Source organism: Mirounga angustirostris, unplaced genomic scaffold (genome assembly GCF_029215605.1).
Source record: "Mirounga angustirostris isolate CCGP_5_RB_7025 unplaced genomic scaffold, mMirAng1.0.hap1 SCAF_12, whole genome shotgun sequence".
Lineage (NCBI taxonomy): Eukaryota > Metazoa > Chordata > Mammalia > Carnivora > Phocidae > Mirounga > Mirounga angustirostris.
In genome coordinates, this window is record NW_026991720.1 from 27054623 (window position 1) to 27080285 (window position 25663).

Below are 25663 nucleotides of genomic sequence, written 5' to 3' on the forward strand. Positions count from 1 at the left end.
TTCATGGCTTACTTATGAAAACCTGGTTTTGACAATAGAATTGCAGTTGGAGCAGAGAATAAAGGACAGAGCTAAAGAAAAGAGCAGCACTGGTCCAAGAGGACCCAAATGTGAAAAGTGGCCATGACAACTCCCACACTTAGAATTTTTTAGTGGCTTCCCCTTGGCTTTTATTTGTTTAATAATAATTAGTGGGCCCCTACTAAGTCCCAGATACTGTTCATCACACTGTGGATATAGCAGCAAGTCAAATAGACCAAATGACTTGCCCTCTTGATGCTTACATTATAGGGTGGTGGTGGGGAGTAAAAAGAGATAAATGTGTCATGCTGTGACAGGTGTGCATGGGAAAACAGGGAAGGTTAAGAAGTTTGGGAGTGTCTTCCTTGTAAACTCCAAACTTCTTAGTATGGTGAATAAAAGCTTTCACCATTTGGCCCATCATCTACTGTATATCACTGTAAAACCCACACTCAGTGGCCCATCTTTCTGAAGTTCCTTCTGTCTTGTGTCTCCACACTAACTGCTGTTCAGTCTTCAAAGCAGTGGACACATCATCTCTTTCATGGCATCCTTGAAATTTTCTCTGAAACCTTCAACTTCTTATTTGTATGCCAGAGCATGCTGAACTTCTGTAAAAGCATTCATATCACAAATGATGTTGGCGTTTTCCACTTTCAAATATCTGTCTTCTTCAAATGTACAAAAAACTCACTGAGGCGAGAACATGCTACTTCACCTTGAATCTGTGAAACTGAATAGTGAGCCTGGCAGAGAGTAAACACTCTCTGCCATGTGAATGGATGCTCAGATGAAATAAGGCCATTTAAGTACACAAGATTGTCAAAGACCATCAAGAGTGAAAGAAAACTGGGCTATTTTTTATATTTATTCTGAATATCTGTTAAACCATGTACAGAGTTGACAGGATAATCTTTTTTACTTTTTTTACTTTTTAAAGGTTACCTTTTTATAAAACATAACTTGAAGAAATTATCAAGATGAAATAGCTAAAATCCATAGTTCTATGCTCAAGGCAGACAGGTACACTTGGGATATTACATTTTAAAAGATAAGGTTTATTACCATAACAATTTCTTGACATTTTTATTGCAAATTACAAACTACTCAGAAAGACATTTATTTGAAGTAAATTGGCGTTATTTAAATCTTTACTTTTCTCAGAAAGAACACTAGGCCTCTAAGTGTTATAGACCTTACAATCAGTCTAGATTGTACCAAGATTGAACCAAGAATATAACAGATACCTGTTAGTTCTGTATGTACATCATGGTATGTGAGATTATTTGCTATCGACTCATGGCAATTAGAAAATACAAAGTTGGATATCATCTTACAAAGCAAATTCTATGCAATATTAATAATTAACATTCTACTCTGATTTTCAAAAGCAAAATGTAGTATCAATGGATTTAGTAGTAACCCTGCCCTGACTACAATTTTGAAAATTAAAGGTGCTAGCCAACATACTTTGTTTATTAATTAATAATAATCTCAGGTTCAATTTGATCATGAAAAAGCAATCTTTGCTCAAAAAATCAAAATACTATCTTGGCCATGAGTTTTGATTCACATTTCAAATATAAGTCTTTAAGTATATAGGTATCATCACTTGCCTAAAAAAATCTAAGCTAGCTAAACTATTACATATAGAGATGTAAAAGATATTAAAACAATGTATGTAGACAGAAAATTTAATAAACACTGAGCTTGTACTTGAATAGGTTGTTTTATTGTTTCTTATTTCGAATATATACACTCTAATAGCCCACTTGAGGGGTTTTGGAGTTGGCTTCTACTATAAATCTGGCTTTGAGGCACCTACTAAGGTCTTTACCAGGATCACATGGAGACCCTATGGCAGGTGACATGGCAGATAAGATATTGCTGGAAGTGGCAGATTTCCCCTTCCAGCTAGAAAGATGACCAATGGGTTCTGAGTTTAGAAAGGCATCTATACAAACATCTCCAGCAACACATACTTTAACAGTATGAATTTCAGTCATATCAGCTCTCTCCTGACAACGGACATTGGCATAACAAGCGCAATAAAATTTGTTGGAAAATTGGTGCAGGTCTTCAAGTGTGGGTTTCCCTTGTACTGTGTATCTTCCACTTTTCTCAAGTTGAATAGCAAAATTCTCTGGGTTCAGGTGAAGATAGTCACTTGAATTCCAGTGTTTCCTTATACATACTCCCTGCTCCTGGCAAAGCACTTGATTACACATTTTGGCTGCTAGGGTGACGTTGATTATGTAAGGATTCAGTTTATTCTTCATGTAATTGTCTAGCTCTGTGCAAGATTGCTGTAAAATTATAAGAAGGTTAGAATATCAAGGGACAAGTTAGTTTATCTGTGATATGCAAGTTCTAAGGAAGCATGATAAAACAAGACCCGGCAAGAGGTAGGGAATAGTTTACCTTTTTTACCTTATCAAGCAAGATTATTCTGACTGTTTTTGTAACATTTGTAAGTAAGTTTCACATGCCATTTCATGAATGAATCAATGAATAATTGACCAGTTGAACCTTAACTTCAAACTAGCCTTGGACTTCTTTAATAATTCATAAACTAATGGGGCAGAATGGTAGAGCAGTTAGAGAATGGTCTCTGGGGCCCATCTTCCCTGATTGGTCACAGTTCCATTAATGACTAGCTCTGTGACCTTGGGCATCTTGCAAGCATTCTCAGTTTCCTATCTGGGTGACCTTGGGTGAATCAGTTAACCTGGCTATGCTTCAGCTTCATCATTTGTAAAATAAGGATGATTATAGCACTTAACTCAGATGAAAAGATACAATGTATATAAAAGTGCTTAGCACAGGGCCCAGCATATCATTGGTTAGCCCTCAAGAAATTACAAATAAAGGTAATAAGAATCATCTTTGTGGGCACCTGGGTGGCTCAGTTGGTTAAGCGACTGCCTTCGGCTCAGGTCATGATCCTGGAGTCCCTGGATCGAGTCCCGCATCGGGCTCCCTGCTCGGCAGGGAGTCTGCTTCTCCCTCTCCCGCTCCTCCCTCTTGTGCTCTCTCTCTCTCTCACTCTCTCTCTCAAATAAATAAATAAAATCTTTAAAAAAAAAAAAAAGAATCATCTTTGTGGGACAAGTTTAAACAGCATAAGAAAGATTTCTCAACTGCTGGCTCAAAACAACTAAACAGGTTCAACTGAGTATACTTTATGTTAAATGTTATGTATAGTTCAAGTTATGGGTGAATTATGAAGCTCTTTTACAAACATACTTATTTGGCAGAGCACGAGTGATGAGTAACGAAAATGATTCATCTCGAGACTGGTGCATTCTAAAACTGGGATGCTGTCTTTTTAAAAACACAGAATATAGTCACTCACTTTCTTTCATAATCCATAGTTCCACTGAGTAAGCTGGGTGTGCTGGTCCTCCAGCAGACCAAAGGAAGTGATGGTAGTAGATCAGAAGGCAAGCTGAGGCAGCTTCCACTTGACTCTCTCGCCATCGATGGTAGGAAGAATAGGGCCTTCCAAGAATGTCCATACTCTAATGCCCTGGAATCTGTGACTATGTTACCTTGCATGGCAAGAGGAATGTTACACACATGATTGCAGAGAAGAGTATGGACCTTGAGAGATTATCCCAAGTTATCTGGATGGGCTCAATCTAATCACATGAGTCCTTTAAAAATGTAGAAACTTTTCCAGATTGGATTAAAAAAAATGAGATGGAAGAAAGAGAACAAATTCAAAAGTAAAGGAGACTCAACCCCGCATTGCTGGCTTTGAAGATAGAGGAGAGGGCCAAGAGCTAAAGAATGTAGTGAACTCTAGAAGCTAGAAATGACCCTTAGCCATAGCCAGCCAGAAAATAGACATCTCGTTGCTACAACCACGAGGAAATGAATTCTACCAACAACCCAAATGAGCAAATGAGGATCCTCCCCTGGAAAGGAATACAACCTAACCAACATCTTGATTTTAGTCCATTATGACCCATGCTGGACTTCGGAACTACAGAACTATAAGATAATAATTCTCTCTTGTTTAAACTAAGTGTGTTGTCATTATTATGGCAGCAATAGAAAACCTCTTCTTAATCCTAGTTTTGCATGGTGTTTAGAATAAAATTCAACTTCTCCCGACTTATATACAGCCTGATGTGGGGTAATCCTTCCTTCCTCTTGAACACCTCTCCCTTACCCACTCTACCTTAGGCATACTAGTTTCATAAGCATGGTGGGTTCATTTCAAAGAAATGTTCAAAGAAATGTTTCAAAGAAAGTTCACTTACTTATTCCCTCTGCTTGGAATGCTCTTTCCTCTAATTTTTAACACGGTCACTTTATCTTGTCATTCAGATTGCAGCTTTAATTAAACCTCAGACACCTTTCCTATCTACTCTCACATCTGTTTTAATTCTCTGCATAGTACTTATTACATCAAATATTTTTTTTGTTTGTATATTGTTTCCCTCCAACATTAATATAAGCTCCATGAGTGCAGAGACTTCGCCAGTATTCTTCAACACTGTATCCCCTGGGCCCAAGATATATGAGAATTAATACCAAGTTCAGAGGACAGTCTGAGTGACCACAGAGACAAGAGCTGGGCAAAAAGAGGAGTGAAGTATGACAATGGTTTGAGAATCATTAGCCTACACAAGATGTACTCTTTGGAAGGATCTGAAACCATTTCTAAAAGATAAGGCCTGGTTTATAGCATTTGTCAATTTCCATGGTATAAACATCTGCCATGGCCAATTTTAAGCTATCAACCTGACATCACTGAGTGATTGGAAATCAAGCACACGTTGTGATAGTATGGTGTAGAGAATCACATTATTACATACTATTTCCACTTATACAGATACAGTAGATGTAAAGTTCCTCAAGAGATAATAGTAAAGTGAAGTATGTAACTGATATATTTTGAGTATTTATTATGGGTTTTTTTTTTAGATTTTATTTATTTATTTGACAGAGAGAGAGCACAAGCAGGGGGAGCGGGACAGGGAGAAGCAGGCCCCCCACTGAGCAGGGAGCCCAATGCAGGGCTCCATCCCAGGACCCTGGGATCATGACCTGAGCCTAAGGCAGCTGCTTAACCAACTAAGCCACCCAGGTGCCCCGAGTGTTTATTACTTTTGTTTTTGACAGTACTTATTTCATTCTAAGTTTTGGTAATTTAATTTTTAATAATGATTGTGTTAACAACCAGTTCACAAAATTTCCAAATATTTAACAATCACATCTCATGAGCTGGGACCAGTAGGGGCTGGCTGTCATACCACTGAATCTAATAAAATGGAATGGAAGGAAATAGCTTGCTTACATTTGATAACAATTGTTTTAAGTCAATTTCAGTCATTAAACCTGCAATTACCAGTTTCTCAAGTTGTCAATGAATCAGAGGAAATAAGACGAGTAATCCATGATTCTATTGATTACAAATGGCATAGAAAAAAGGGGAAGTAATGATAGAACTAGCATTCAAAATCAGCATTTGGGAAAAGTAGCAGAAATATATAAAACGGAGACCACAGGGGGCAATTTCAAGGCAGTGTCATTAGGTAGAAAATAGCCATATTTAAATTGCAGAACTGTCCCTGTATGAAATACTGAAGATGATCTGAGAGTCATGGTAGAAGAATGTAAATCTAAGATTAAAGTGCAATAATGATTAAAAAAAAATAGGTGTGACAAATAGAATGTCATGCCACACTACTAATTGGAGAAAGCCTGATTCACTCCTCATCAGAGTAAGGGTGGAGTTCTCAGTTCTTAAAAAAAAAAAAAAAAAAGAAGTAGTATGGGAATTTATAAATGATTCCATCAGAGAATTTATAAGACCCTTGAGAAAGGTGTTTACAGATTTGAGAAACAGTGAATGAAAATTAGGAATATATTTGGGAGAATTATAATTCTTAAATGATTTTCTGACGTGAAAGATTTTGCAAATGGGACAAATACCTTTCTCCAAACTTATATTATTTCTCTTTATTGGTGATCAAGCCAGAGATAATAGAGTTCTACCAAATAAGTAGAAGGGTTCAGATTACTTTGAAAGAATCTCATGATGGGAACTACTGTTGAGTACTTTTATAAATGAGTTAACAATATAGCGAGTCTATCTGGAGGACAAGAGACAAAAGGTCTCTTCTGGTCTTAGAGTGCTATATAAAGTCTCTTCTCTCTAGGTCCTAGGATAAGTCTCCCGGGCCATGAGCTTCATGGGACATTCTCTATGGCACCTAAGTCACTCATATTTCCATATGTTAGAGAAGGAAAAGTTGATCTCCAATTCAGCAGTGTCCATGTAATAGCTTTACTTTTGAGTCAAGAGGATTGAAGAGGTGGGGAAGACAGATCTGATACAGAGAATTGAATGAGGATGAAAATGAAGAGAGAAAAGGATTAGGTGGTGATAGTTAAAGGCTTTTTGAACTAAAGAAAATGCATTAAGAGAAAATGAAAACAAGTCATCCATACAGAAAAAAAATGCCATTTTTTCCCCAATAAAACAAGTTTTACTCAAAATTTTACTTAAAATAGACAATAGTACATATAACCTATGGAAAATAAAGAAGCATTCCTTTTCCTCTCCCTTAGAGAAGTTTTGAACAATTTAGTAATATTTTTAAAAAGTAATTCCCAATTGCCTATGCACCCTTTCCCCACTCCTGGATCCTTTTTCTTCCTCCCTTCCCGGCCCCCACCAAACCATTCCTCCTAAAGTCTTTCCCATCTCAGAGGCCACTTCCTTTAAGCCAAAAGCCTCGGAGTCATCTTAACCACTTCTCTTATCCGTCCTACTCATCCAATCCCTCAGTCCAACCTCTCAGTTCTACTGTTGGGTTATATTCAAACCACGCCGCCAGCATGTATGGTCCAAGCCATCAACAGCTTCCTCTCTCTGCTCCTGCTCTTGCCCCTCCACCGCAGATCCTCAGCTCAGCTAAGTAAGAAATGTTTGTCAGAGATTGCAACTCTTCTGCTCAAGCCTCCTTGTGGCCTTCCATATCAGAGTGAAAGCCCCATGGTGGCCTACGAAGCCCTCCATCTGACCCTCTTTTCACTGACCACACTCTTACCCCTGTCTTCCTTGCTCACTGCACTCTGCTCACACCTCCTCCATCTTTTTTTGACAAGCACATTCCAGCCTGAAGGCTCTTGCACTTACCATCCCTGACTTGGTCCCTTTGGAGACTTGGTCCCTGGTTTCCATCAGGTCTCTGCTCCAACAGCACCTCATCAGAGAGGCCTTCTGTGACTGCCCCATCTTAAGCACCGCCATTTTATCTCTGTTTATCCTGCCTACACGGTTTCATTGCTCTTTATTGCACCTATCACTACCTGACATTATCCTATCTGGGTATGTTGCATTTCCACTTGTAAGGATGCAGCTTCACGGTAAAGGGATTTCGCTTCGTTCACTGCTACATTTCTAGCACCTAGAATTATCTGGCACTTAATCATAGGAAATGTTCAATAAACCAAGGGTCAGCAAACGTTTTCTGTATAGGGGCAGACAGTAAATATTCGAGGGTTTTGAATGATACAGTCTCTGCCATAACTATTCAGTTATTTCCTTGTACAGCAAAAGCAGCCATAGACACCTAAACTAAGGCACATGCCTACATTCCACTAAAACGTTACTGATAGACACTAAAATTTAAATCTTACCTAATTTTCACCTATTATAAATACTATTCTTGGGGCGCCTGGGTGGCTCAGTCGGTTAAGCGACTGCCTTTGGCTCAGGTCATGACCCTGGAGTCCCTGGATCGAGTCCCACATCGGGCTCCCTGCTTGGCAGGGAGTCTGCTTCTCCCTCTGACCCTCCCCCCTCTCATGCTCTCTCTCTCTCTCGTTCCCTCTAATAAATAAAATAAAATAAATATTATAAATACTATTCTTTTGGAGTTTTTTCCCATCCATTTAAAAGGATACAAATCATTCTTGACCCCTGGCTGTCATTTGCTGACCCTTGTAATAAACTGCCATTGAATGACTAAATGAATAAGTAAAAGAAGTGCTTAATAAACAGTAATGGAATGAATGAAAGAACTGACTATTCTTTCATTGACTAGTTCATGGGTTTTTTGAGAAGAGACATATCACAGTAAAGTACAAAAAGCCAAACACCATGCCGGAACACTGAGCTTGTCGTCCTGTTTTGGCCACTTGCTAACCACATAGCCTAGAGAATTTTGGTCAATTTCACTGAATTTCTGCTTCCTCAGTGGAAAACAGGTACAATTTTTTCTGCCTTATAGCATAACCACATAAATGAAGGACAGTTTGATGCAACCAGTATTAATTGAGCACCTTCTACTGTGTGCCAAGCATAGTACTTATTTTATTATTCAGTACAGCAATCCTCAAAAACATTAAAAGAATACATGTTTTCATCTATTTCCTATCAATTCAACTTACCACATTTTGGGTTAAATTGAGGCTTCCCCATATTATCATTCCAGAGACACCTAGAGAAACCGTTTCACCGATTGTATTCACAAGGTCATCCTGGTGAATGTGACAGAAAGAGTTAACAGATAGAAATAAAATAGAAATGCTGTGCATAAGACAGTAATACCAAAGCTAAGAATTCTGACTTAACAATAATAATTCAAATATTTCCCCACTATTTCAATTTTTATTGCTACCACAACCCCACTATAACAAAAATACAGATTTTTTTCTGTTATTTTAATTACTTCTATTGACAAACCGTGTGAAAGAAAAAAAAAGAGGACTGAGTGAATACATTGTCTATGCTACCTAGTTTTTTGGTTGTTGTTAAGATATTATAGGATTACATTAAAATGAAATAATTTTTTGAGATGCCTGGGTGGCTCAGTCGGTTAAGCGGCTGCCTTCAGCTCAGGTCCTGATCCCAGGGTCCTGGGATCGAGTCCCTCATCAGGCTCCTTGAGCAGTGGGGGACTTGCTTCTCCCTCTGCTTGCAGCTCCCCCTGCTTGTGCTCTCTCTCTCTCTGTCTCTTACAAGTAAATAAATCTTAAAATAAATAAATAAATAGGGGCACCTGGGTGGCTCAGTTGTTAAGCGTCTGCCTTCAGCTTGGGTCATGATCCCAGGGTCCTGGGATCGAGCCCCGCATCGGGCTCCCTGCTCCATGGGAAGCCTGCTTCTCCCTCTCCCACTCCCCCTGCTTGTGTTCCCTCTCTCACTGTACCTCTCTCTGTCAAATAAATGAATAAAATCTTTAAAAAAATAATAAATAAATAAATAATAAAATATATTCTTATTTTGCATTTATATAACAATGCAGAACTACCTGTGTGCATATTCGTAAAGGATGTTAAAAGCCAAATCTCACTCCCTTCAAAAATGATGTTGAATTCCACTAAATGCCTTTTGTGGATACTACTTCATAGGCCTCACACCTTGATTTACTCACCTCAGAAAGATATTTCAAAGACACATCAGTAAAAACTGGACGGGTATATACAAAAATTGGAAGTGGATGTTTAACACTGGATACTTTAGAAACCCGGATGGCTTCCCAAACACGATTGCGGACATAGAAAGCAGCGTATGGAGAAGATTTTAATTTGCTATTCAAATAAATGGATGGGAAAAGGGCTGTGCTTTCCTTCCACATCCAGTTGAGTTCATCATTTCTTTTCTTTTCTAAATCAAAGCAACTTCCATTGTAACCGGGGGTCTTATAATTATGATTGTAACAGTCAGGAAAGAGATAATAACCCCATAAATAATTTGGCCGAAGGGATTTTCCCAGTTTTAAGGTCTCTTGCATGAAACATTTTCCTGCCTTTTCAAAATCTGCTTTGGCTATCTTGGCGGCCTCTGTGGCATTAAGTTCTATATGTTGTTGCCGAGCCAACTCAATAGACTGATGCTTGTAAATATCTTTAGGTTTCCAGTTTCTTGCCCAGACAGGCCTCCAGTTTTCCCAGTCAACAACAGCCAGGCCCGTGGTGTCTCTTTGTATGTAATGGCCAATATCTTCCTTGGCTTTCTCCAAGTGCTTTTTTAAGTTTCCAGCCTGGGGGATTCCTCCATTCACATTTTTGCCAGTCTTTTCATGTATGTGAGGATAGTAGCCAAGTCTGTCAGCGTAAAATAATGTAATACCTTGTCCTGTGGCGCTTTTTCGAGGGCTTCCTACTAAAGAGAAAAGGTTCAGATCTAGCTGCACGTTAAACTTTTGAGCACAAAGTTCAGTTGGGGCATTCCAGCCCCAGAGGAAAGATACACTGGGGATAAAAGGGGGTGCTCTGAACTCCTGAGTCAAGCAACATGGAATCAGAAGGAAGGTGAGCACTGCTTGGGTGACTCCGCTGGACCCCACAAAACTCCTAAAGAAGATAGGCTGGAACCTGAGCACACCCATTGCAAAGATTAATGACTATGAAAATTTCTTCCCAAACACTTCGGCTTGTCCAATATTTCATGCAAGATCTAAGTACAGAAGAGAGAGAGTGGAATGAAGCCACTTTGATGGATAAAAGGGTATAATGATCACATTACTTTTAAATATTATTCTTCTTGCTTCATATTTCAAGAATATTTTGCAAGTTGCTTCATCTATAACTGGAAAAAAAATAAATGTAGAATATATTGTTACACTATGTTTCTGTATCGAGACTGTCAACTTTACCAAGTTCTCAACTTGGAAGTGCAAGAGTTTAATTCGGTTTTCCAAGCTGGAGAACTCCTGTGTTTGAATCAATAAAATTATTTTCTCTTCTGTATGATACAAATCCTATAATAGCTAACATTTGTGTCATCTTTCCAAATCATGACTGGGGTGAATGTAGCTATTTTTCCTTTTGCCTTCCCGCTGTGTAGAATACTATGCCTTAGCAAAGCCTTGTTAAATAGAATTCCAGTTGAACCTCTCATTTTTGTTTGTTATTTCTTGAAAGACCGCATTAGAGTGGCATGCCAAAAATTGAAAACAACCTCTCATAAAATTATGAGATTTCATCTTTTTTTTTTGAAGGGGGCAGGTAGAGGAGGAGGCAAAAGTCACTTCTCATCACTTCTCCCAGAAGGAGTGTAACAAAAGTGTGCTTGAGACTATTGAATTAACCAAAATCTCCTACTGAGGAACAAGTTTAAGTGTTATTTGGAACAGTGCTCCATCATAGGGCAAATTGAGTAAAAGATTAAGTAAGAGATGCACTATATTTATAGATACCTGTGTGTATATATATATACACACACACACGTACATACACAAAATTTATGTATAGGTACAGAAAATAGGTAAAAAATTTTTTATGAAACAAAGTATCTCTTCTTTATACATCTTTGGACAAAGCCTTGGGGCACAGAATTGGGGGCAGACCTGGGTTAGCATCTAGAAAAACATCTCTTTAGAAGATACACTAGAGACTTTACATAAGAATCTCATCTCCCAGGAGAACCTGGGTGGCTCAGTTGGTTAAGTGGCTGCCTTCAGCTTGGGTCATGATCCCAGGGTCCTGGGATCGAGTCCTGCATTGGGCTCCCTGCTCATGGGGGAGTCTGCTTCTCCCTCTACCCCTCCCCCCTGCTTGTGATCTATATCTTGCTCTCTCTCTGTCAAATAAATAAAATCTTTTTAAAAAAATTAAAAATAAAAAAAAATCTCATCTCCCTAGAAAATCTTATCTGACTTAACTCCAGATAATTAGCATTTCTCCACTAGTATGTGTAAGGCCTGTTCTCAATTTATACCTATTAGGTTACTTCTCAAGTGTCCTTTTTCCCCATTGTCTGGATAATAGCTTCCTAAAGCACTCCTGCTAAGCCTTTGGTACCCCCCGCCCCAACTCCAAATAGTAGTATTTGCCCAGAAGTCCTTTCAGGGTCCAACACCCAACTTGTGTTCAGTGGTGTCCAGGCCAGAAGCCTGTTGGTTTTAATGTCTTCCTAGAGCACTGGCAAGTCAATAACATTCCTTAAAAAAAAAAAATCAATGTATCTCAGAATTAATTTAAAAGCTGAAGATTTGAAGACATCCAAAATCCTTCTAATTCACTCTTATCCTTGCTTTAAAGAAATTTTATCACTAAAACACATATTAATTAAAACCTTTGAACCAGGAATGTTTTGTCTGAGAATTAGTCCAAAATTATTTTGTAATAAAAAACAATATGGGTAGGTATAGATACTTAAAATGTATCACTCACCACTGTGTATTGTAGTGTCTAAATCAGAGCAGGAGAAAATACTAAAAGCAGACAATGATGAGATGCTTAAATAAATACGGTATTTTAGGCTGAAGGAATTTATGCAGACATCAGAGCTAGTTATGAAGATAGTTAAGTAACATGTGAAGATGCTTGCCTAAAATACTAGTAAGCAGGAACCAACTAGTTCCTTGCCTTGATGCTACTGAAGACAAGCAGTTTTTTGAGATATACAGAAACGTAAGCACATGCTTAAGGAGTTAAAGGAAATCCAAGATATAAAAGAATATTCATATTTCCTGAGGGTCCATTACATATTTTCGATCTTCTAATTTTCTTTCATTCAACTACCACATAGTTTCTCAAATAAAAACTGGGAGAAAAATAAAATTTAAGGCTAGAATTTTGTTTGCCAGAACAGATTTGAAGCTCAACTTCTCCTTAGTGGCAAGAGGAAAAATAACCATCCACCTTCCTACTGTTTATTCACTAGGATGCTTGTTCAAGGGGTTCTCCTTTTTTTTTTTTTTTAAGATTTTTTTATTTATTCGACAGAGAGAGAGAGACAGTGAGAGGGAACACAAGCAGGGGGAGTGGGAGAGGGAGAAGCAGGCTCTCCACCGAGCAGGGAGCCTGATGCGGGGCTCGATCCCAGGACCCCAGGATCATGACCCTTGCCGAAGGCAGACGCTTAACAACTGAGCCACCCAGGTGCCCCAAGGGGTTCTCCTTTTACCTTTTTTTTTTTTTTTTTTTTTAAAGAGAGAGTGCGCATGGGCATGCAAGTGTGGTGGGAGGGGCAGAGGGAGAGGGAGAGAGAGAATCCCAAGCAGACTGCAGATGAGTGGAGCCTGACATGGGGTTCTATCTCATGACCCATGAGATCACGGCCTGAGCTGAAATCATGAGTTGGACACTTAAGTGACTGAGCCAACCAGGCACCCCTCATTTTACTTTTTGAAGGAGTTGGTGTTTGGAATTTTTGAGGTAAGGAGAAGACAGTCACAGACAGAAAAAGCCAAACAAAACAGCTAAATTTCTTGGCTTAATTCTAAGCTCTTCTTTTCTACAACAAATGCTTTCTTTCTAGAAAATCATAATTAACAGATGTAGAAGTCAGTCACAGGACTGTCTTCAGAATCCACTCTTCTGGTATTCTTACTTCCTATAAGGAGTTCATGTATATATTATCTCAATGGAATTAAGAACTGAATTTAGATACAATCCTCTTACTATTAAAATTGTTACAGATTTTGAATATAAATTATTATTATAAATATAAAGGTGAACATTCAGAAATGTGGTCAAATAGTGATAAAGCCAAGATTATAACTTTGGTAAAAGCTCAGTGAGGACTGAAGGGAGGGACAGAGTGGAGAGTCCCAAGGTTTAAGATGTATTTCCCCAGCACCTCCGAGATCCCGTTGACCCTACTGCCCCCAGAACAACTGAACATGATAAAGTCATGGCTATAATACTCATCAAATGGCCCCTAGCCTCATGATGCTGAAGGTAACGTTAATGTATCTAAATTACCTCTGTAAACACTTCAGGAATCATTCGTTAATATGGAAAATAAAAAGCAAAACTTCAAGTGAGCAGCTGGCCCCAAATTTATTGCCTTGGTACCCCTTGTATACTAATTACATTTGGTAGGCTGTGTATCATTTCTGAAGTACTACTTGGTCTCTAATTTCAAGTCAAAGGTTGACTTCTACCTCCAGTTACAAGGCATATTAAATCTAAGCTGAGTTCTGAGCAAACTTAAGAGACCAGCATAATATCCCCAAAGCAGAAAATCCATGTGCAATTTTCTTCTCTTAAAGCAAAAATTTATTCATGCTTTCAGGAAAGAAAGGAGCCTTCAAACAAGATTTTTTTTTTGTAGGAAATTTCTTTTTTTTTTTTTTTGTAAAGATTTTATTTATTTATTTGACAGAGACAGAGATAGCGAGAGCAGGAACATAAGCAGCGGGAGTGGGAGAGGGAGAGCAGGCTTCCCGCCGAGGAGGGAACCCGATGTGGGACTCGATCCCAGGACCCTGGGATCATGACCTGAGCCGAAGGCAGACGCTTAACGAGCCACCCAGGCGCCCCTGTAGGAAATTTCTTATTAAGCTGTGATGTTTTATAAATAACTTGGCCAGAAATAGATATGATGATAAAATTGATTAAACAGGAGAAGTTAAGGGACACCTGGGTGGCTTAGTCGGTTAAGCATCTGCCTTCGTTCAGCTCAGGTCATGATCCCAGGGTTCTGGGATAGAGTCCCCATTGGGCTCCTTGCTCAGCGGGGAGCCTGCTTCTCCCTCTGTCTGCCACTCCCCCTGCTTGTGCTCTCTCTCTTTCTGACAAATAAATTTAAAAATCTTTAAAAAACAAACAAAACAAGAGAAGTTAATATTATTTTTGGTGGCATTCCATCAACTCCTTCCTTCCCCTTTTCCTTTATTATTATTATTATCATCATTATTATTCCTCTCCTTTGGTTCCTTCTCCTACTCTTGTCTTAACTTTGTCAGTGTCTCCCACAGGTAATTTTTTCACAGGCTGGAACTCCTCAAGGCTAAAGAAATTGCTCATTCCTGGGACCCATGGCTGGTTTAGTCGGTAGAGCATGTGGCCCTTGATCTTGGGGTTGTAAGTTTGAGCCCCACGTTGGGTGTAGAGATTACTTAAAAATAAAATCTTTAAAAAAAAAGAAAAAGAAATTGCTCATTCTTAATTTGTGTATCTACTACTAAGCACAAAGTGCCAAACTACTCCCACTAATGAGGTAGCTTTAAAAACATGGCACGTTACAGAACTTCTAATTCTTTTTCACAGATACCGTATCTGATTATCCCGATCAGGCTATGCAGTAGAAAGAAAAAAAGACAACTTATTTTTGAAGCAAAATTTTAAAAGTTTCCTCTGAAATGTCAGCAGATCAGAAATTGCTCCAGAAAAATCTAAATGCTCTTCAGTATTCAATGTGTTGGGTGAGAAAAAGCAGCTCTTTGCCCAGTCAGTTAAGGAATTAAAGAAAGACTTAATCTTTTGAAATGTTATTATGTGATGGAGGAAGGGGGACGTGTGTGTGTGGTGTGTGTGTGTGCATGCATGCATTGAATCCCAGCAAATTCAAGTGCCTTATAGTAGCAAAAAAGATTGGTAAAGATGGCAAACTAACACCAAAATGCTATAAATTTTTTATTAGCATTTGAAATAAGTTTAAGAACCCAATGGTAAAACAAATCCTAATTGCAGTTGTTTTGATTATTAACCATTTTGTTAAATTAATAAAAGATTTCTGTCGTGTAATATAGACGAAGAATGAATTGGTTTCAAGGAAGTACAGCATTTACAATAAAAGTAATTTCTCATTATAAAATTAAAATGAATTTATATCTTCAAAGTGATTAAGAAAGCCATGTTTGACATTTGTTAGTTATAGGAAAATACTAGTTTTCTGAATCCTGTTCCTTTCTCTAAGGTAGGAAGGGAGAGGGGAGAGGAGAAAAAAGAGAACCAAATAAATAACAAAATCCCTCAAAAGCAGTTCCCAAAATCAAATTTTATTTAATTGCTATAGTAGAACATAGAGATATAATTTATACATGTTCATTTTATGCAATAAAAGTTTGTCCTGTTGGGCCATGATATAATTAGAAAGCAATACATCTAAGAAGCTAGAAAACCACCATATGATTAAACATGAATTATAAATATTAAAGCCTTAAGCAAGTTATATTGATAAGGTGTAAAAAATATTAATATTTCAGCTTTTGAAAATGCAAGATAGTTCAATAGCAAGAGTGTTTAATTGAAAATAAGAAAGTAATTCATCTCACTCTTAGAAGGAAATTCCTTTGAAAAGAAGGTGAAGGTGCCTATAATAACATTCTGTGTCCGTAATGTCTTTATATACCTGAGAGGCCTTATAAAAGAAGGTACATAATATACCCTTAATTGTTGGATTAGGTTGTTGTTCAAATTTCCAAGCCACTTAATTGATACTCAATAGATACTTACATGAGTTAATTAGTTAATTAAATGAATGAGCTTGATATACTTTGAATTTCAGTAAACTCAAAATTACAGCCTGAAGATGTTCGAACAAAATCAGAATATGTCACTCAGAATCCACAGAGCTGTCAAAGGAAAACCAGAACAGTAGGGTAGAACTGGACTCAATTCCAAATACAATAAGAAAAAGCAGGACTTTATAGCCAAAGAGCAAAGTTGGAGGAGGGGGGTGTCTGTGGATGGAAAATTACTAAGAGGGAACATCAGGGGTAAGGGAAGATTTTGGCTAAACTGACCTAACAGGATTCTTGCTAAAGTCAGGCCAGGGGGGTCAGGCAAAACCAGGGGGACAGTAGAAGATAGGAAACCTAATCAGATATCCAAGGTGACTAGATAGGGAGGATGGGAATTCTTGCTAAACTGACTTAACAGGATTCTTGCTAGAACTAGATTCTACAAGGAATGATACAGAAGCCCAGCGTTTGAGGCTTAGTCAAAGAGAGTTCAGGGGCACCTGGGTGGCTCAGTCATTAAGCGTCTACCTTCGGCTCAGGTCATGATCCCAAGGTCCTGTGATTGAGCCCCACATTGGGCTCCCTGCTCCATGGGAAGCCTGCTTCTCCCTCTCCCACTCCCCCTGCTTGTATTCCCTCTCTCACTGTGTCTCTCTGTCAAATAAATGAATAAAATCTTTTAAAAAAGATCTTTTAAAAAAAAGAGAGAGAGAGTTCAATGAGCCTGATTGGCGTGGTCAATAGAGAATCTTTGTCAGTCCCCACTATGGTGCATGCTGGATGAGTTAATCATTTAATTAAGTAAATAAACTCAATGTACTCTGAATTTCAGTAAACTCAAAATTATGGCTTATGGTGCCACCTTAAGATGAAAATGTTCAAATAAAAAACAAAGTATAGCATCCAGAAGCCACAGAGTTCAAACATTACTCAGAAGACAATTATGTCTTCTATAGCCAAGTGTGAGGCCCTGACACACCCAGATATGACTGAAACTAAGTACTTGAATAATTGAATACAGTCTTTAAGAGTCCCTCAAATTCTAGAGGCTAGTTAACACAATAACCTCACTAGGGATATTCTCTGCAATACCATTTATCAAGCCCCAGACTGAGCTTAGTAATGCCTGACTTGCAGGCAACCAAACATCCCACCGTCATAAACCTGTCATAGTTCTTCTGTAATTAGAGTGTCTCAGCTGCCTCGGACAACTAGGCAAAAAGCCTTAGTATCACTCAAGTCAAAGTTTAGGAGTAACCAGCACCTCCATGGTAACTAGTGCCTTGCACAATGAAGTTCACAAAGGTATACCAGCTGTGATATGGGCTATGAGTTTACAACTGGTCTTCTGTTAGCAATAACTAATGTTTCTCTTTCCTTGACCAGTCAGATGAATTTTGGGTTTTTGTTTCTCTGAATTGTCACAGTCATAGTTACTAAATCTACATGTGGGATTATATCAAAGATCCAAATGGCCACTATAGTCTAATACAAACAGAAAACACCTATTTGCTCATAAATGTTCTTTGTTCAAAGGCAGTAGGGACCTAATTGCATCGAATGTGATTAAGCACATTTGCAAATGCTGAAGGTAAATGCCATTGAAAACAAGTTTCAAAAGACGATACAACAGATGTTTTCCTTCTTATCAATTTGTTTGGCGCCTATAGAAATACCAGGCTCCTAAATGCTGCACGTAGGATGCAGACTGTTTTTTTCTTCTTAGGATAGAAGACTGGTTCAAAAATCTTGTCAGTTTTAAGTGATTTAATATTTATCTTCCTAAAAATACATGTTCTACAGTCCACCTTAAGAATGCACATTTTGTGAAAGCAAAACTATGGTTGAAGTCTCAAGCAAGCAAATGTCTTCCCAACCTATTCATCTCTTTCTCCACTTGTAAGGAATGTGTGGCAACTCAGTTTAGTCCCGCTTTTCAGCCAGGATCTAAAGTAAAATAAAACTCAAATCTTTCATTATCCATATGAAAGTCCCTCTTCCTTTGAGGAAGAAGAGTTTTGTGGTGACAGGCTCTTGTGGACCATATGAATTCCATATGAGAATTATATATGTTTCATTCCAGTGGGATCCTGCCTTGCATGTCTTGTATAGATCTCTTTGCCCTGGATCTTTAAAAATCTATTCTGAGCATAGAGATATATCTCTCAATGACTGTTCCCACTGTGTAGCCTTTCCAAACACATCTGACTATTGAAGTGTTCATTTCTGATTGCCACCAGGGAGAGTTTTAATGTATAAAGGCTCTCATAAAAATTGTACTTATTTCTTAGTACCAGTCACAGTTTGTGTTCAAATTTGAAATAAGTCTATCTTTCTCACTAAACTGTGAGCTCAATACTGTGTCCCCAGTTCCCAGTACTATGCCTGGTACATAGTAGAAGGTCCATAAGTACTTAATTATGGGTGAATGAATGAATCTATCCATCAATTAATTCTTTGATCAGATTATTTTTTCCTTCTCCCCAGTTTTACTAAATTATTTTAGATTTCCTACCATTCTTCCAAAGCACAAGTTCACCTATTGGATAAGATCCAATTTATTTTATCCTAAACATTAACAAGATAAGGAGTTAAAACAGTTGAAGAAATAATAGTAGCTACTTTGACCTCACACTGTGGCATGGAAAGTAAGATTTATCTTAGAGATTATAATTAGCAGGGATTTTTAAGATTACTAATTCAAATCTAGTCCTATTCTCTCAGGAGGGTCCCTAACTGCTACCATGCTCTCCAGCTAATGACGTGCTATAGCTCAAGATTAGAACAAATATGCCACAGAGCATCACTAGTAACATTTATTGGTGTCTCCCTTTGCAATGACTTTTCTCTCCTCCTCATACATCCACTTTTAATTTTTTTCTTCCTATCTTAACTGAGTCTTCCATCTGCCAAAGGGACCTGAAGCTTGGACACCCACAGCTAAAGGGATTAAGGAGCCCAGAACCAGAAAAGGATTGAGACGTTATTCCCATTTTTAGTTCTATCATGCAAGAACTGGAAGATTCAAATTAATCAATCTTTAGGTATTAACGTTTTAAAGTATATTGGTGATACCTAGATCAATCTCACTCCCAGAGATGCTGGGATGGTATGTGAAATGATATGTATGAAGTATTTTTTACAAGAAGCTATGCAAATCTAGGGTGCAGTATTATTGCTCCTGGACTACCTATATTATGAAATCTTGCTTATTATGGTTCATTTGCATTTACCCCAAACTATAAGAAAGACAGCTGTAGTAAGGTGTGGAGACAGTAGTTTTTGACTTATAGCAACTAGAAAAGTCAATATATATAATTAGATTAGGGGTATCTCTAGAAAAATTTAGGGATTGCGAATTCCTAGTCCAAGGATGCCAAAGAAATGTTTACTGGGGATGCTGAAATTTTTAGAGGACACGGAGAAGTTTGGGGGTAATAGCGGGACTCTAACTCTCCTTTAAAGAGTATGCTCAGTGAAAAAGGCAGAAGGGAAGAAGAAGACTCATAGCAGCAAAATTTACTTCAAATTGTAGAAATTCAGTAAAGTTGTATTTATTTACAATTAAGTTGCCCCCTTATCTTCACCTAGAGGTTGGGAGGTTGCTGCTGTTCGGCCTCAATGGAGATCACATGCTTCTAGTTCAAGGAAATAGGAAAGCCCAGATAATGCCTCCACAGTGAGGTCACCTCTGGCCTAAATGTAACTTCAATGAGCATAGCCGAGCAAGGGCGAAACATCACCTAAGCCTTTTAGGTGCATCTTAGGCCAAAATGGAGAGTAGTTGTGAGCATGATTATCTAAGAAAGTGATGCTGGAGAGGCCTATTTCTAGCATTTTTCCCCCAAGTTCAGGCCACAGACTATTAGTGGGCCATAAAACTGATTTAATTGGTTGTAATGAGCATTTTTTTGAAAAGAAGTGAAATTGACTATCATAGAGCGGAATGGCTAGGCTAGGCTAGAACAGGGCAGGACAGAATCAGAAGCACGAGAATACCATCATCACATACAGGAAGCAGATTATTTTATGAACATTTTCTGTCTGTTATATATTTACAAATGTGTGCACTGAGTCACAACATAAAATGTATTTTTTACTGTGGCACGAACGAATCAAGCCACTCTGATCGCATAAGCATTAGAGTCTGAGGTACCTGGGTTTTGAGTGCTGAGAATAGGCTCTTGCAAGTTCTCAAATCTCATTAATTTAATTTCTTCAGCAACCAGAATAGAATTCTGATCTGTTTGAAGATTCCTTAAAGTAATGTCTATGAATGACTAAACTGCTATAAAGTCTCCCATGTGCATGTAAAAATATTAAATAAAGTTTGTATGTTTTTCTCCTGTTAATCTGTCTTTTGTCAGTTCAATTCACAGGCTCCAGGTGCAGAATCTAACAGGGTTAAGGCAAGTTCTTTTTTCTCTCATACACCTGACCCAGAGTAAATACCAAATAAATGTAAGTTGTTCCTGTTTTTATTAATAATATTATCCCTTGCCTCCACCCTCTTGTATGAAAGACAGGGAAAAGCATGACAAAAGAAGGCAAAGTCCAAGACTATTTCATGATTCATAGACCTGCTAGCATTAAAGCTTCCCTAGGAAATTTAAAAAAAATGTTTTTTTTTTTACTCTAAATATGTGCGCATTATGGAATTGCCCTGATAGAACTGAGATACTCAACAAATTCATACAACCGTGGAGCCAGATCTGATGATGGCGTTCATCAGCAATGGCGTTCATCAGCACACAGCGTGATCTGAGAGGGAACCTACATGAGAAAGTCTTCATGGATCATGACTCTATCAGCAGATCAGACTGGCTCTAGCTTTCATGTGCCTTGCATTAGTTTGGCAAGACTGCTTCTTGGCATCTTATGGAGGAGTCCACTAAGAAAGTAACCTTTTCAAGCTCAGACTTCAAACTCTTCACTCAGCCCGATGGAAATATTTTTCTAACTTGTCAAATGTGATTTATCCAGACAGTTTTCAGCCTTTATATCGGATTAGTGGAATAAGTAAGTGGCATATAAATAAGTGACATTTAAAACGAATAATAGCAAAAATTATTAATATAGAATTCAGATATCTCTACAGTGTTTGGTGGTTATATATTAGTTTGGCTGAATGAGCTGGCTCTGCTTCCATTTCACAAAAGAGGAGGAAGAGCTGTTACCAAAACTCAAAGAAGTGATGGTTAACAAAATTATTTCTCAGCATCAAATTTCCTTTGGCTATTAGCATGTTTATTACCTCTACGAGATACAAGTACTCACTAATAATCATTATTGTTGTTGTTATTAAAATAAACAATATACCTAGCATATTACATATATCAAAATGTGTGACAGATGCTATCCAAAAAGAAAAATTAATTATAAAGTCAACCTTTTAATGCCATTAGAAAGATCCATTAGTACCTAGACTTATCTCTGCCCCCCTACACTCTTCCATAAAAACCTGAGCACATTTACCCTTGTCAATGAGAAGAGCAGGCAGTTGTACTTGTCTCTTCACCAAGAACAGAGGAAAGCAGAAGTACCCTATGGTTCTCACCTGAGACAGGGGAAACAGGAACTCAGAGTGACGGGCAACTAAGGATCCGGCTAATTTATGACAGGATGGGAGTGTCCCTAAGACTCACCTACTGGGAGATGGCTGAGGGAAAAAAAGGAATTCTGAGAGAATGGGGAAATCAGAATTTCTGCAGCAGAGATTCTGCTTTAGAATTTTTGAAGCATTTGGACCAACTATGAAGTCGGGGGCTGGACCAAGTATGAGGGTGGGGGATGGGGACAAGATCTTTATAAGACCTACTATTTTGCTACAATAAAAAAAAAAAAAAACAAGCACAAAACAGAATAGACAGATAACAAGATAACTTCAAAGATTTAAAAAGAAACTTCCAAGGCACGTGTTCACTTGTCAACATAATTATAGGGCAGTGAGTCTCTCGAGGTTGAATCTAATTAGTACTTTAGTTACTTAATGAATGTTTATAATTTTGAGAAAAAAATACTGTTTTTATTCAATTGTGTATGGCTCATTTACTTTTAATTCTTTTTTTTTTTAAAGATTTTATTTATTTATTTGAGAGAGAGAATGAGAGAGAGAGAGCACATGAGAGGGGGGAGGGTCAGAGGGAGAAGCAGACTCCCCGCCGAGCAGGGAGCCCAATGCGGGACTTGATCCCGGGACTCCAGGATCATGACCCGAGCCGAAGGCAGTCGCTTAACCACTGAGCCACCCAGGCGCCCTACTTTTAATTCTTAATATGCAATAGCTACAGTTTTAAAAATCCAAGATATAAGTAATATTTATTGGTTGCCTAAACTGCTTTCAACAAATGTGCAATATTTGTTATATTTTAAATGTTGACACGAGTACAGCAAGCCTTTCATTAAAATGTCATTAAGAGACAGTATTTACAGGAAAGCAGTTTCAACCAATCTTTAAAATCAGACAGTCAACGACTAATTAGGAAGTCATCTAAGGGTTTTTAGTTAACAATTAGTTATGGTGTTTGAATGTCTCCATAACACTCTGGGGTAAGAATTATCATCCTCATTTTCTAAATGAGGAAGTAAGCATTAGCAAAAATTAAATAATTTGCCCACCAACCCAGTTCTAGCTAATTCTGAAAATCTTGCTCTTTACAATGTCCTCTACTGGACAGGTCACTATTATTACAGAGATGAAAATATAAAACAGGATATTTTCTGAGAAGGGAGACTGAATATTTTAATTGTCTAGGACACAGGTAGATATGGACATACTTCCACTGGCATAATTAATCATCATAATTTGCTATTAGAATCAACTCACTTGAGAAAAAAGGAATTAAAGCCCAATCTAAATATCTTCAAAGGTGTGCAGTTAGACCCCGTTTGCAGTGCGCTTACTCCTAAACCCTGCCTGCTTTTGATGTCAATAACTTTAACAGAATGTTCACCCTTTCTATTAATTTTTTGGTGCAACTCCTGTTTTTTGTTTATTTACCCCAAATGATTAGTGGCATTAATGTGGCAATCATGTTTCATATTTTGACTTCATTTATTCGGTTTTGAACAGGAAAGTGGAAATGCTGTGTTCATAGTTACTAACTTTCTACATCACAGGACCTAAGAAGTTAGAATAAGAAGTCCTTTAAACTAAAAGACTAACCCTTTACTTAAATTAGAGGTAAATTTGAATTATTTATGGGGGTCATTTATTTCCCAGTTAATGTGTATTACCTTCTAACTTTGCCAAAACTGATAAATTGAAATACACCCTTGTCATACAACTTTCTCAGAAAAATACAATGTAGGATGGGTGAAGTCTGCGCCCATCAGCACTGAGCCTACACATTTTTGTCATATAAAGCTCGTTGAGGAAACAGAGGACAAAGGGCACTGACTTGAGTCCAGCCTCAGTCCCAACTCTGAGAAGAGAGTTGAATAGTCACTAACGTTTTAATTTTCTTCCATTCCTTCCCTTCCTCTCCCTTCTTCCCTTCTCTCTCTCAGACACTGTAGACATATTAACACATTTCTTCCCAATAATAATCCTAAGAAGTAGACACAAGTTTTGTCCCTGTTTTACAGATGCTACTCAACTTTTTTTTTTTTTAACCTCAGGCAAGCAAGTTTTAGTTGAATCCCTTAGATTCAGATTTCAGAACCATATCTACTCCATTACCAAAGTCCTGGAGAGCCTTAGCTCAGCAGTTCAGATGAGGAAAATAAACCAGTTGCTGTGAGACCAGGTGGGTTCTTCAGTTCAAGAGATTTGTTTTATCAAAAAGCTAGCTTGGATGATATGTGAGATGTTTCTGGCTATCTTCAAAGATTTAGACTCAAATTTTAAAATCTCAGGGAGAGAACTCCAGAAAGAGCCCAAAGAGATGTGGCTGGAACCAAGGTCCCAAATCAGAGGGTTGGCTAAAACTAGACCGTGTCCAGAAACCCTTAGTCTCTTGTAGCATTGGTGTCTGTAGTCAAGTATAGGGTACTACCTGAAGGGACAGAATTGTTCCACACCTCAACCCTGCCCCTTTCCATATTCCTACTAGTGACAAAACTGGAAAGTCTCCATTATTTTTGTCATAATCTGCCTAAGTTGGCTGGCACCTCTAATGCCTCCCTCTTCAACCAGAAATAATGTCGTGGATTCCCCTTAATTCTTCTGTGCCTGTACTCATGGGCTGCCCTCTGTAGACTCTGGTTATAACCCACTGCTTCTCCCTGCTTGATCTGTTCTCATGCCTGAAGGATATTCCTCTGTGCCCTGGTTTTCACTTCTCTGCTTAGAACATTCTGGTGAACACTGTAGTACTCTGCCTGCTTTGGTTTTAATTCTGGTTTCTCCTCTGTACTTTATCTTAAAACTTCTCTTGCCTATAATCTCTGCAACCCAAATAAGGCTCCCCACACTCCAAGGTCGGCCATCTACTTGCTTGCAATTAATTAAGATCTACTTCATGATTCTGATCTTACCTGGCCTACAACCTCAGTTACAACCAACTTCTTTCTTGCTCCAATTCCTTAGCTAATTTACCTCTATTTAGATTGTCATGATATAATAGTTTAATAGGCTCCCTTAGCATCTTTGTTACTTGCCTAAGTGAGAATTTCAGACACTGCAGAAGAATATTGAGATGTTCTAGAATCACTGGGGCATCTCAAACTATACCATAGGTGCTGATTACTTAATTTGTTAATTCACTATTTTATTTTTTTTAAAGATTTTGTTTTAAGTAATCTGCACACCCAATGTGGGGCTTGAACTTATTTTAAATGTTCTTTTCAAGTTTTGTAAGAGCATTTGCTATAGTCTCAATATTTGTGTCCCCTCAAAATTCATATGTTGAAATCCTAATACCCAGTGTGATGGTATTAGGAGGTTCCACCAACTGAGCCAGTCAGGCACCCTGATTCAACTATTTTAAATGGAGCGTTTATTACATGTCAAGCATAGGCATGGAGGATACCACATAGACCAGTGTCTGCTCTATGGAGCTTGCACTTAGTGTGAGGAGACAATAAGCAAGTAAATAAGCAAATAATTTCAGAATGATAAATGCTGTTTTAATCCATTTGGGTTGCTATAACAAAACACCACAGACTAAATAGCTTGTATACAACAGAAGATTATTTCTTACAGTTGTCAAGGCTAGGAAGTCTAAGGTCAAGGTGCCAGCACAGTTGGGTGTTGGCCATCTTCCGGGGTGCAGACTTCTCTTTGTATCCTCACATAGTGGAAGAAGGCTAGTAAGCTCTGTGGGGGCTTTTTCATAAGGCCACTAACTCCATTCATGAGGACCCACCCTCATGACCTAAGCACCTCCCAAAGGCCCCACCTCCTAATACATCACACTGGGTATTACGATTTCAACATATGAATTTTGAGGGGACACAAATATTGAGACTATAGCAAATGCTCTTACAAAACTTGAAAAGAAGAATGAGAAAGACAGCAATTAGGGTTGAAAAGGCAA

At 38.2% G+C, this 25663-nt stretch overlaps 1 protein-coding gene across 1 annotated transcript; it reads right to left on the minus strand.

Moving 5' to 3' along the window:
* Positions 1 to 1781: 1781 nt before the first annotated feature.
* On the minus strand, positions 1782 to 10376 carry SPAM1 (sperm adhesion molecule 1). Its single transcript, XM_045865102.1, has 3 exons — positions 9420 to 10376; positions 8434 to 8523; positions 1782 to 2327 (listed from the first exon to the last, which is right to left on the minus strand). The coding sequence occupies exons 1-3, from the start codon at positions 10374 to 10376 to the stop codon at positions 1782 to 1784; spliced, it is 1593 nt and encodes a 530-aa protein (XP_045721058.1).
* Positions 10377 to 25663: the final 15287 nt, after the last annotated feature.

Coding starts and splice junctions, on each gene's coding strand:
- SPAM1 (XM_045865102.1), bottom strand. CDS start 10,376: ATGGGTGTGCTCAGGTTCCAGCCTATCTTCTTTAGGAGTTTTGTGGGG. Junction 8,524..9,419: donor CTTTGAAATATCTTTCTGAG/GTGAGTAAATCA, acceptor CACATTCACCAG/GATGACCTTGTGAATACAAT. Junction 2,328..8,433: donor TCAATTTAACCCAAAATGTG/GTAAGTTGAATT, acceptor ATAATTTTACAG/CAATCTTGCACAGAGCTAGA.